This window comes from Hyperoodon ampullatus, assembly GCF_949752795.1.
Source record: "Hyperoodon ampullatus genome assembly, chromosome: 3".
Lineage (NCBI taxonomy): Eukaryota > Metazoa > Chordata > Mammalia > Artiodactyla > Ziphiidae > Hyperoodon > Hyperoodon ampullatus.
The window spans coordinates 62,668,973-62,682,051 of record NC_136916.1 but is presented as its reverse complement, the minus strand read 5'-3'; the positions used below and the strand labels follow the sequence as shown (position 1 = coordinate 62,682,051).

Below are 13,079 nucleotides of genomic sequence, written 5' to 3'. Positions count from 1 at the left end.
GGAAAGGTCTTGTGCCCTCCCGTGCCTCCTGATTTCTACGAACTCTCAGGTTTAAACTCTTTTGGTCACTTCTGGCTCTGAGCCAACCCCATTTTTGGTCACCCTCAATCACCATGCCAGACTTGTGGTCTATCTATCACCACATCGACCCAGATGCCCCTTTCTTTGAAGGGAGAAAGCCAGTAATTTGTGCAAGGCCTTGTGCACATGGCAGACGTTATACAAGACTTGGGGAGTTGGATGGGTTTACGTCATGGAGGTGCAAAGAGCAAACTGCACTAAATTACCTCTCAGATCCTCTCATTTCAAACATTCTTTGGGGCACCTTAAGGGCAGCCTCTTCCCACTGTGGGCATTCTCCCACCTGCCCCTCATTCTCTCATCTTCTTGTTGATATACCCGCTGCCTCCCCACCCCCAATTATTTCAGGAAATTCCAAATTCTTCTCACTATAGCACAGCAAGAGCTCCCTCTCACCCCTTCTGAGCTTAGCTCTAGGCCCATGTTTTCATTTCACAAACCCATCAAATCCATAGTTGAGTAAAAGAGCATCTTGGGATGAACATCGTCCGCTGTGCTCAGAGAGTAGTAATTATAGTCACAGATAACATTTTTTCAACATTACATACTTTTAAAAGGTTATGGAAAATGTAAAGTACTGTTTCCTTGAATTACTCTCTCCCACCTCGTCCCCTCTCCCCCTCCCTGGTGAACTCTCTCCTTTGGTAGCTGGGGACCCAAGGTGAAGAGTCATGCACCTCCTGTCTTGAGGCCCCTTGTCTATGGGTAGGGCTGGCCCTGCTTTTCCACCCCCTGCCCCATGCCCCCTCCCCATCAGTTTGACAGCTGGTTCAGTGCTGTTCTCCAGTCTCTCCTGATGACACAACATTCCTGGTAGGAAGGTGTCTAAATTCAGGAGGGGCTGATAGACTGGGGAAAGAGGGCATTTCTTCTTCATATAGAGCCTTGTTCATAGTGTTTGTCTTAGAACCAACTGGAGGACATCCTTGCACCCAGTTCATCATTGTGGTATCAGCCTCATTTCTTATAACTGTGCCAGGCAGACAGGTCTTTGTTATCTTTCAAGTTCACCCCAGGACACCAAAGGGCCATGGCTGCTGGAATGGGAGGGTCCTGGCACCAGTAACACTAGGGACCTATAAGGATCCCTCTAAGGGAGCTGGAGGGGATGTGTATATACAGGAAGCCTTCCCACACACTCCAGGCCATGAGTCCTCTAGCCTGTCTATCCATCCTTCTGGGAGGCAAGCATCTGCTATTATCAGAATCTGCCCTTGGCATTAGGCCTTCAGAGAGGAGTGAGAAATTGTGTCTCCACTGAGTCCACAGTCCAGTGGAAAAAGACTCAAAACATAAATCACTGTAAAATGTGCCAAGTGCTCCATATAGGGATGCAGAGGAGGGTCCCCACCGGTTCTCTGGCTGTTAGAACACGGGGGTAGTGGTGTTCCAGATGCAAAGACTGAAAAGCATGTCCCAGGTTGCCTTCCTCTGCTAGACACTGGGTGCACAAGGTGACAGCGTCTGGTCTGGGGCTGCGGCAGACTGGCACAGGCTCTGGCACTGGGAGCTCTGACTCCACCCTGAGGCCAATGGGGCATGGCTAATGGGAATGATGGGATGTGGGTTTCATAAAGTACACTTGGCCGCAGAGCAGATGAAGTCCTGGGGCCGAGGGAGCAGTTAGTAAGGAGGCTGGGCTCTGTATCCAGCCTTCACGCTACTCCACATTCATGGAGGGCAGGCCTATGGCTGCTGTGCTCCCCACTCACTATTCTGAGCCCAGACTCTCATACACTGTGAGAAAGCTTACAGTGTTATGAACTGAATGTTTGTCTCTCTCCAAATTCGCATGTTGAAATCCTAATCCCCAGTATGATGGTATTTGAAGGTGACTATTAGGCGATGAGGGTGGAACCCACAATGGGATTAGTGCCCTGGCAAAAAAGACCACAGAGAACTCTACCACCCATCTGCCACATGAGACACAGTGAGAAGACAGCATCTGTGAACCAGGAGGTGGGTCCTCACCTGACACCACATCTGCCCTTTCCCTTATTTTGGACTTCCAAGCCTCCAGAACTGTGAGAAAATAAGAGTTTGCTGTTTAAGCCCCCTAGTCTATGGTATTTTTGTCATAGCAGCCCAAGCTGAGACACAGTGAACGCAGTCAGAAGTTGAAATAGCCTGGGAAAGGTGGGGCTCCTTGCAGACACCCACTCTAGGCATCACACACCTGTGCGAGGCGGGGTGGGGGAGGCCCGGGCCTAGCGTGGGTCCCAGGCTGTGCGCCAACAGGACGAGCTGCTGCGCAGGATGCTGCCACAGCTGGGATGCGGCCTGCACACCATTCAGAAACGGCTGTGCTTTTTTGCCTGGGGTGGGGGGTGCACCTGGCTCTTTCTGACAGGTGTCATCTTTGATCCTTCGGGCTCTCAGTCCCTTCAGGGGAGCAATGGTCATGGGGGTGGGGACAGGGACAGGGCTCGTCTTTGGGGCTGGAGGACACCCAGATCACCACCCGGCTCACCCGCTACACCGCCCTGGGTGCCCCTCCAAACTCCTGCCTTTACAGTGATGAGGGCAATGGTGAAGTCCACTTGAGGATGGGAAACGGGACCCCGAAGTTCTGTTTTCCTAGGGAAAAAGGAAAATAACACTTTGTCCAGACCAGAGTTTGATTGGATTAAAAAAAGTGTATTGGATTTCCAATACTAAATAAAAACATGAAATTGTTTTTCAAAAAGCCATAGAGTTTACAGCATCAACTACAGAAAAGGCCAAACAAGTGTGTACAGAAACTAGTCCCCAGCAGCCCTCCAGGTCCCCTTCCAGCAGGTGACAAGGCAACAGACACATTTGCTCCAAATCCTCCTGAAGGAAGCTGCTGGTCAGCAGCTCAACTAGGACATTACAAGACACACAATGGTTTAATTTCAAAAATCACAGGAAAATGTAAGAAAATGTATTAAACTGTGAAAAGGTGCAATACAGAATAACTTTCCTTTTTCTTAATTTAAAAAAATCCCCCAACTTTGAACAGTTATTTAAAAATAGGCCCCTCCCCCCCACCCCAGTTCTGTGGCAGTATCCAGGTACCAAGGCCCTGAGGTAACCGAAGTATCAGGGTTCATGGGAGGCAATGCCCCGAATACTGAGCATGTTTCTTTGGGCAAAAGGTAAGACAGTTTCTGGGGAATCTAGCCCTCCTGGTGTCCAGAGTGTTCTGAGTGCTCTTTTCAGGATCAGTTTAAGTGCACTGGGTTTCCAGAATCTGGCCTGGCACTATCCTCCGTGACCAGCTAGCAGGGCAACAGGAGTTCCAGCATTGCACTTTTCATTGCCCCCAATTAAGAAACAGAGTTCATCTTCTAGAAAAGCAAATGTGTGATAAGACCTAAATAGGGGAAAAAACCAAGGTACGAAGGCAAGTGGGGCGCCTGTGTGGCCAGGGCAGAGCACAGGCCCCAGGGCAGGCGGGTCTGAGTGCCCACTGGTGTTCTCAGCAGCTGACCTCTTCCTGGCTACAGAACCAAAGCTCGATCCGCCTTCTGCACCGCCTTCCACACTCTCTTCTGGGGATTTGTTGGGGAGTAGGGGGAGATGCCTGAGGGTCAGTCCTGTATTCTTAATAGATTATATTAAACAAAAAGAAAAATCTCAGCTCCTTACATTTTTAAGAAAAAGCACACAAGAACCTCCTGCAAAGGCAAAGGCTTCTTGTGTGGCCAGCCTCTCAGCACACCTCAGAGACCTCCTGCTGCCCTGTTCAAATCAGGGGCTTAGCTGAGCTGCTGGGATGGTGTGCGGGAGTTGGGGAGGCCGCTGTCCCCGTCCCCTGCTATGTACAGAACAATGTTCAGAAAGAAGTGGGGAGCCTCACTGGTGCTGCAGCCCCTGCCTGCTTCATTCTTGCTAATGCCTTCCCCACGGGGCTCTGAGGCGCAGAAGTGAGAGCTGGACTGGCTGAGGACAGGAACTAGGGAGAAGCAAGGAGTCCTACATGGGAACAAAGCTCCCTCCTTAACCTCCGACTTCCCCGAAGAGAACACATGGTAACAGCAGGAAAGGGTCTCTAACCTCTTCTCCGATTTCCCAGGAACTCAGCCAGGCTCGTGCCCTGTCCTGCATCACTCCTGCAATACAGCACCTGACTCCTCAGCGTGGACATTCTTATCAGGATATGACCAAGACACCAGGGCAGCTACATCCTCGAACCCACCTATTGCACAGAAGAAATTTTTAACTAGATCCAAATGAAACTCCAGTTGCAACTTAGTGACAATAGAGATGAACATGCCAGGACAATAAAGAAGATGCTTCCATTCTCTGCAGGCTTCTGGAAGGAAGTACAATGATTGAAACATTCACAGGACCTCAGCAGCCCCTCAATTTCCAGTTCCCAACCCCCCCACCCCAATACTGCAACTGCACAGAAAGCAACAAACAAGTCTTTTCAATGTTACATTTCATTCAGATAGATCTGTAATCTCACAGTGATGAGAGGAAAAAGTCAGGCCTTTAATAATTATAATAAAAAAAATAAAAAAGCTTACAAACAGCAATGCAACATTTCCTCCCCCCCTCAAAGTGATGGATTAACAGCTGGTAGAGGATGCAATGACTCAGAATCAAAAATAAAAATAAAAACACAAAACAAGCCAACCCCTGGAACAACCCACACTGTCAATGACTTTCCATACATAATTCAAACAAGTAGTCAAATGTCAACCACTTGTGGAGAACACCACAGACTTCCTTGGTTTTTGATAGTGTTTTTCTTTTGAAGGTAAAATAAAATAGGACACAAATAAAATTGTACATAAATGCCAACGTCTACACTCCATAAAGGCGATGCCGTCGTAGCATGAAGACACAGCCTGACCACAAAGTGAGACAGAGGTACTTCTTGCCTCTTCCCTGGACACAAAATTTTGGCCCATGGTGCCCAGTCCTGCAGAATATTGGCAGGCAAAGGGAAGCTGCCTTGACACGGCATCTTCCAGGCCGACCAGGAGAAGGCAGGCAGCCAGGCCTGGAGCTGGCCCCACGCGGGGGTGCTGGCCGGGCGGCCTGCTCACTCTGTGTTTTCAAGTGCTGTCCTCTCGTGCTCTGTACAACTCCTTGTTTTCAAGGCTAAGTCTCAAGACTTCTAGACTCAGGTCCGGAGTCACGTCCCGGTCAAGGTCGTCATGCTGTCGTGATGGCGTTTAGGTCCTTCATCAGTCCTTCCAGGTGGGCCATCTCTTTGGTCAGCTCATCTGGTTCATAGCTCTACAGAAAAGAGAACACTGTTACCAGGCACAGTCCAAGCAGCTGTCCAGAAGGAGGGCCCACAGAGAGACGTTAAAGTGTCAAGTGGTCAGTGACAAAACTGCCTGAGAGACTGGACCACCTAAGCCCCTGCTGGCCCGGCAGCATCAGAGGTTGCAGGATGTGCCCAAGCCAGCAACCACTCATTTCTTTCCACTGCAGAATGCCTTTCCTCCAACCCACACTGCCAGGGTCACGAGGACCTCACAGGCCAGAGGCCCTGCCACTCATCCCTTCTAGTCTCTGTTGGACCCAACACAGTTGGTATGTCCCCTGTATCTCTGGGCCCCAACCTCTCCTCCTAAGAGAGTCCTGTACCTGAAAATGCAGAGGCAGAACATATTTATTGGAATGTGGGAATGAAAGATCAAGGAGAGACCCTCTTGGTTTTTGTTTTGAGAGCAACCATACAGGCACCTTCCTCTTCAGCATCCTGCTCAGGAAAGGTCATTAAGGGGGACTAAGGGGAAAAAGAACACGTGGATGGTTCAAACCAAGACAAGAGGACCAGAGAGACAGGACACAGTTAAAAGGAAGGCAGGTGGGTGGGCTGGTGTGACAAGCTAATCCAAGCAGATCAAACCCTCAGCACAGCCCCAGCTCACAGGAGCTGCTCAGTGCTCGCCTGATGAGTGAGTGAGCGACTGCCTCACACTTCTGGGCCAGCACAGAGTATCAGTGTGCCCAGTGCACTCTCAGGCCTTGGGACATGCACCTAGTCATCCTGGCGGGGCTGGTGGCCCTGCGAACTCACACTCTCGGAGTCTTCCAGCATCCTTGTGGTCTCCTGCACTTCAGGGGCACTGGGAACCACCACTGGCATAGGAGGCCGGCTCCTTCCTAAAGTCCCGATGGAGGCCGTCTTCACCGAGTGAATGTGATGATTTAGAGCTGAGGGGGAAAGGGCACCATCAGGTGTGTGGCTGAGCTTGCTCCTCCAGACCTCACAAAGGTACCCAAGGTCCAAATGCTGCTAAGGGTGAGGGATGCACCCAGACCCAGGGCAGAGATCCTGCTCTGAAAAGGCACTGGAACAAGATGGCAGGAGGGAGAAAGCAGGGCATCCAAGAGGCCAAATGTTCCATTTGGCTTTAGAAAGCTCATCTCCTAGTCCAGTTGCTCTCAAAGTGTGGTGGCCCAAGGGCCCCTGGCAGGATATCTGGGAGGTCAAAACTCTTTTCATAATAATGCCAAGACAGTTTTTGCCCTTCCACCAATGGTACAAAAGCAACAGTGGGTAAAACTGCTGGAGCCTTAGCACAAATTAAGGCAGTGGCACCAAACTGTAAAGTCATTCATGGACATGCATACTTGCAAGTTTAAAAAGAGCCAGTTTAAGATCATCGTTAATGAAGTAGCAAAAATTATGTTATGAAATCTCAACCTTGATTACTCATCTTTTAAATATTCTAAAATGGAAATATGGGTAAAATACTTCTGCTGTACACCAAAGCATAATAGCTGTCTTCAATAAAGGCACTTGTAATTGAGTTGTGAGCTGAACTGCTGCTTTCATCACGAAACATCAATGTTAGTACAGAGAAAGACTGACACACAAACCGGTTATTCAGACTTGAGCATTTGGCAGATATTTTCTAGAAAGTGAATGAAGTAAAGTCAGTCACTTCAGGGAAAACAATGGACAGTATTTATTTTCAATGATAAAATTTAAGTTTAAAGTGAAACATCAGAATTTTGAAAAACTTGTATCTGCCACCATGAGCTTGAGAGCTTCCCAATACTTCCAGACATTGGTGATATTAATGAATGTATTTTTAGATACCATTTAACAAAATGTATCAAAATTTGGAGGATCTGTATAACTTAGTGAACCATTACTTTCCAAAGACCAACATGTGATGTTCAGTACCGCGCATTCAAAGTACAAGATATGTGGATTTATTGGAACAGAGTACAAATAATTATATGATTTCTGATTCCACATTACAAACAAACCTATAAGAAACTACAACTTGTTGAGTTTTGCTGTAGTATCAAAAAAGAATATCCACAGTTGTCTGAAAAGGTTATAAAAATAATCTTCCCTTTTCCAACTACATATCTGTGAGGCCAGATTTTCTTCAACCAAAACAACATATTGCAACAGATTAAATGCGGAAGCAGGTGTGAGAATCCAGTTGTCTTCTATTAAGCCAGACATTAAAGAGATCTGCAAAAATATAAGACAATGCTACTCTTTTATTTTGAAATAGTTATTTTTCATGAAAAATATGCTATTTATCTTAACATGATAGATTAATTGCTATTTTTAAATGAATAAAATAGTTTTAAAATCTGTTTTGATTTCTAATATAGTAAATAATGATAGGTACAACCCATGTGAAGAAAAGCTTTTGTGCAGCTTCAACAGCTTATAAGAGTTATAAAGCGTCCTGAGACCAGAAAGCTTGAAAACCAGTGATTTATTCTGAAACAAACCATCATAATAGAGAAAAATGTGAAAGAGTAGGAGGCAGAAAGCACGCCTTTGAGGTGAGAGGGCTTTTGTTGAGCTGGGTGAACTCGAGGAGTTAACTTTCCTTCTGCAGGGTTATTCCTCCACCCTAAGGTTCTTCCTTGTTTCCAAGTCTGGGCCTCCCTGACCCTTCTCCAGCTGGCAGGAACCCTATGGAGTGAGGCAACTCTGGGGGGAGGCTGGGCAGACCAGATCTGTTGTTCATACCCATGCCACTGGCTTTTACCACCAAGGACTCTGCACCCAAAACACAATTCAGAAAGTCAGCCCCTGCTCCCCACCAAATTATTCTCTGGTTTATATATGTTCCCAAAGGAGGAGCCCTTAGACTCCCTGAGAGGGGCAATGCACCCTGCGACACTAAATTGCAGGGATAAGCTTGGAGGACATTTGCTTTGTTACTCAAGGGCCCCTCCAGTGGTGCTGCTGTCCCCACTCACCTTGCTGGGATAGTAATGGTGTGCTTGGCAACGCTGGATCATAGGTGGGAGGACCTGGGGGAGGGATTGCTGGCACAGCAAAGCTCTTCAGTGGGTGGGAAGGGCGAACGTGGGCTGTAGGAAGACTCTGGCCTGAATCTTCCTCTTGGGAGCTGGCCAAGTAAGAGGAGCTGGTAGCACCTTCAGGATCCTGGTGATCAGCACAGCATGTCTGAGACGAGGAGGCTGGCATGGTGTCAGTGCTGGGGGTGTTTCGAACAGATTCTACAGCGGGAAAGTCCAAATGTTAGCATTTATTTTACCATTGAACATATGCACATTCCAAGGTTCTGGCTACCTCTAAGGGCTCCTGAAACCAGCTCAATAAGCACTTAGGATCAATGCTAGTCCAAGGGAACATGGATTAGCACCACTGTCAAAGCTAAGTAAGAACAGTCTAATCTAAGAGTCCTGAACAATTTTGTCAACCAGATGCTGGATTTGTTTCACCTACACAACCAAGTGGTCACAATTTTACAGATTTAAAGTTCTTCTCAGTACTCACTATGGAGCACATATCAAGGTTCCTGAGATGTTATCTATTAAGATGTAAATAAGAAGAAAGAAGGGACTTCCCTGGTGGCGCAGTGGTTAAGAATCCGCCTGCCAGTGCAGGGGACACGGGTTCAAGCCCTGGTCTGGGAAGATCCCACATGCCACGGAGCAACTAAGCCCATGCACTACAACTACTGAGCCTGTGCTCTAGAGTCCGCGAGCCACAACTACTGAGCCCACGTGCCTAGAGCCCGTGCTCTGCAACAAGGGAAGCCACCGCAATGAGAAGCCTGTGCACCTCAGTGAAGAGTAGCTCCCACTCGCCGCAACTAGAGAAAGCCCACATGTAGCAACAAAGACCTAACACAACCATAAATAAATAAATAGATAGATAGATAAATGAATGAATGAATGAATGGAAGAAGGAAAGAAAACTGAAAATTTCACTCACTGATTGACAGTCTCAGAGACTAGCCTTTCACAGACAACATGTCTTACCACCAAGACTGGGCTGGGTACCTGACAAGGACCAGCTCTGCCTGCGAGGCCTGGTGGTCACTGCAGGAGAGGCAGTGCCACAGGCCCTGCACGCTCTCTGGCTACTGTGCACACCCTCCCCAGAGCAACAGCCCCACAGCTCAAGTGAGACCTGGACAACCAAACAGTCCAGAGGTCTGTAAATGGCTTTAAGATCATGCCATGAGGTATTTGGGGGTCCAGAGAAAGAAAAAGCCTGGAGAAGGGGAAAACTCAAGAAGAACATGACAAAAATCTCAAAATATGTGAAGAGGGGTCAGAGTTGTTCTGGAAGGCAGCATGGGGGGTAGTAAAAGCACTGGCTTTGGAGTCAGATAGACCTGAACCCTAATCTCTACATAAGAGCTGAGCGAACTTGGCAGTCACCAAATCTCTGAATCTGTTTCTTCACCTATAAAAATAGGGAGAATAACACATAATTTAATTCACCGAGGATTTAATTAAGAAAATGTATGTAAAGTGGTAAACACAGGGTTTGAGTAATTGATAAGGTTCTTTTCTTCGTAAATTACCCGAGTGCTTACTCTGAGCCAGGCACCATGCTAAGTGCTTTATACTGATTAGCTCATTCAATCCTCCTAGTAACTCATTAGACACTGGGAGGTTAAGCACGGCCCAAGGACACAGAACCGATGGGGCAGGATTCCGAATCCCTGCCCGAGTCCCAAGTCCATGCTCCATCCACTACACATCACACTGCTCTTCCATGCCCAATACCACCCGTCCCCCGACTCTGCAGGGGCAGAAGCAGCACCAAGTCCCAGGGAGACCATATGAGGAAGACCTTTCAAATAGTGTGAGCTGGTGCAGATCACCAACCCCACCCTGAGGGGGGGTCTGGAGGATACCAGCTCAGGGCCATAGGCTGCACCAGGCAGCCTGAAGGAGGGCCTCCCTTGATTCCTAGAGTCCTCAAACTTATCAAGGAAAATAAACCCTTTTAAGCAGTAATGCATGAGCAACCTGCAGAAATCCAACCTTTCCCTGCCTTTGTTGCTGAGATAGCAATGAATCTGTTCTCTTCGGCTCTCAGGGGATGGGCCATGGCAGTCATGAGTGCTACTCCCTTAACTTAAAGGCCTTGGGTCCCAGCAATGAGCGACTCATACACCCTCCCCAAGTGTTGAGAGCCTGGCTGTGATAACCCTCCCAGGCCTAGGTCACTTCTCATCCTTTCCAGGGGTACGCTGAGGATCTCACTTCTTATGCTTGCTCAGGTCAGCTATCACCACACCTGGGGAGCTGCTGGTCCCACCCTGTGTGATCCTGGGCTGGGTGGAAGCTGGTTATCGAGGGTAACAAGGATGAGGAGAGAGAAAGCAGGCTCTAGCCTGGACCATGTCAGATTGTACTGGCAGATATGTTAGGTCAGCTCTGGGCACACAGGCCTACCTTGGATGCCTCAACTGCCTTAATTTGATGCATATGCTTCTGAGGGCCAGAAATGGTGGGAAACGTGAAAAAGGAAAAGAGGGCTACCTACATGAATCAGAGTGTGGAGCAACTCCAGAAGGCACCAGCACACTGTATTCTCTGTGAAGGGTGTGCCCTGAAATTGTGCAACACCTCTGGCCCAGGAGGGAAACTATGTTGTAACTAAAATTTCTGCTTTGGTGAGGGACCTACTTCCCGACTGACCTCTCAGAGTTGTCTAAGACACACAAAGTGAACAGTGGCTGAGCGCTTGGGCAAGTGGAAAGCACGCTTTCTGCATCAGGTGGTAGTGACATAGTAAATGTTCAAGGAAAAGACACAGCCAATGCCCTCTAGAGCAAAGACGGCCCTGGACAAGGTCTAGTCATGCCAAGCCCACATCTACAGGTCTGTGGTAATACTGGACTCTAGAAACACAGGAAAACACAACAGGAGGAGAACTTTGATCACTTCTAGATACCTGCTCTACATTTCAAATCCATCTTCAGTGGCTCCATTACAAGTTTTACCTTCTTTTATCTCCTCTGGTCATTAAAACAGGGAACCCTTTAGTGGTACAAATAGTTACTTTTCCTCTTTTTGCTTTCCGCCTGAATCCATACAGAACCAAGCTTTTATCAACACTGGACCACTTGGACGAGGGGTGGGCGAGAGCCCTATGCTTCTTGCCAACCTTCAACCCCCTCCTTGTCCAAGAGGGAGGAGGAGGGGGCTGATCCGACTGGGAAGACCCTGCCATGCACTTAGGTAGGCTCATATCCCAGTGGGTGAGGGCTTTCTGCCTTAAAAATGGAGAAACAGAGTCAGGACACAAAAACCACTTTCTAAGAGCAGGTTTGGAGGGCTGCTTTCTTGTCTGTTCTATCTGAGATTATGTCTGTGAGGCAGCCTTTGGTTCTCCATAGCCTCCTGTAGACTGTCTTTCCCTAAAGGCAGGGCCCCACACTTGGATTTGGAGGGAGGGAGAGGCCAATTTTAGACATGAGTTCAAGCAGCATTCTCCAAACCAAGTAAAGGTTTGGGAGTAGATAACTTTCGGAGTTATCAGGCATCTCTTAATAAGCTTTGACCTCCATTTGATGCTTGGGGTATGTTTATAAGTGATCAAAATGTAAAGGAGGAAGGGATGTTATTGGCAACCCAAGCTTCTAGCATGAAGTTTTGAGGTTCTTTTAAAATGGAATTCACTTGAAATTCCCTTATTTTCCAGAACTACCAAAACTTAGTTCTACTAGTAACATATGTAACTATTAAAAGACAAATTTCAAATGATGGAAAAAGAGTACACTGTATAGATGAGAAGTGGTTTTTTTTGCACCTTAAAACTGAGAAGATGGAAATTAATTTTCAGTTAATGAGGAACAATATTTATTCCATTTGCTGTCCTCTCACCTTCACTTTTTCTTCCTTAAACCTGTTTCGATAGAGCTGTTTCTTAAGATTTCCTAACTGGGACATGTTAGTCTGGCAATGTACATCTTTAAATACACTGCAGATTGTTAGGCTAATTTCCTATCTATTTTTAGAGATGATCTATGCCTGTGAGCCCTTGCTAATTTCAGTAATCCACTAGGCAACCTGAGGTTTACAATATGCACAAGCTCAACATGGCCACTGGCCCTGCTGTCCCCAGGTGTTGCTCTTACTTTGGTACATGGCAGAAGTAAGTAATTAAGACCTAACATTAGAATTACCTTACGGCTGCCCTAAGAACCTTCCCAACATTAGGCAAAGGCAACATCTAGTGTCTGAAAATCACCCAGAATACATTTTCCTTTCAAACTGGAGGATTAAAAAAATAGACTGAAAATATGATGGAATTAAGATGCAAGGTGATGGAACAAGACATGGTTATGTGATTAGAGTTACGTTTTTACTAAAACAACACCTTGCCCTAAGCACTTAAAACTTAGGGGAAAAAAATGGAGTGAATTTTATAGAAACAAATTTGAGTCAGTAACAGAAACGTTATGATAAACAAATAACACTGAAAAAAAAATTCCAAATCGTTCTAAGCAGGGCAAGTCCTCCCCATTGCAGCCTGCCGATGCTTTTCGGAATGCTTTCCACCTGGGGCTCCATCCTCATCTCTCACCTGTGGAATTGGCCCTGTCTGAAAGGGACATGGATGTGCCAATGGGCCATGAGCTGCCCGGGTGGTAGAGATGACTGCGAGCTGGAGAAGCGAGGCTGCTGGAGTGGAAATGATGGTGAGGGTTATCGAGGGAATGGATGGGATGGGCACTAATCACAGCTGTGAATGAACACAAGACAGAGAAATGCTTAACATGCTTGCACAGACACACACATATCACAGTTCAAGA

General features: G+C 47.2%; 1 protein-coding gene across 4 annotated transcripts in view; it reads right to left on the bottom strand.

Annotated features, from left to right (window-relative positions):
* Positions 1–5,211: 5,211 nt before the first annotated feature.
* The window catches only part of NEO1 (neogenin 1), a gene marked incomplete at both ends in the record, with an annotated part of 236,626 nt that continues 228,758 nt past the window's right edge, over positions 5,212–13,079 (bottom strand). For 3 of the 4 annotated variants that reach the window (XM_079699465.1, XM_079699467.1, XM_079699466.1), the window contains 4 exons: positions 5,212–5,295; positions 6,089–6,225; positions 8,251–8,514; positions 12,851–13,009. In XM_079699465.1, coding sequence (XP_079555591.1) covers positions 5,212–5,295; positions 6,089–6,225; positions 8,251–8,514; positions 12,851–13,009 — 644 coding nt within the window. The remainder of the gene's footprint in view (positions 5,296–6,088; positions 6,226–8,250; positions 8,515–12,850; positions 13,010–13,079) is intronic. The other variant, XM_079699468.1, reaches the window with a different exon arrangement.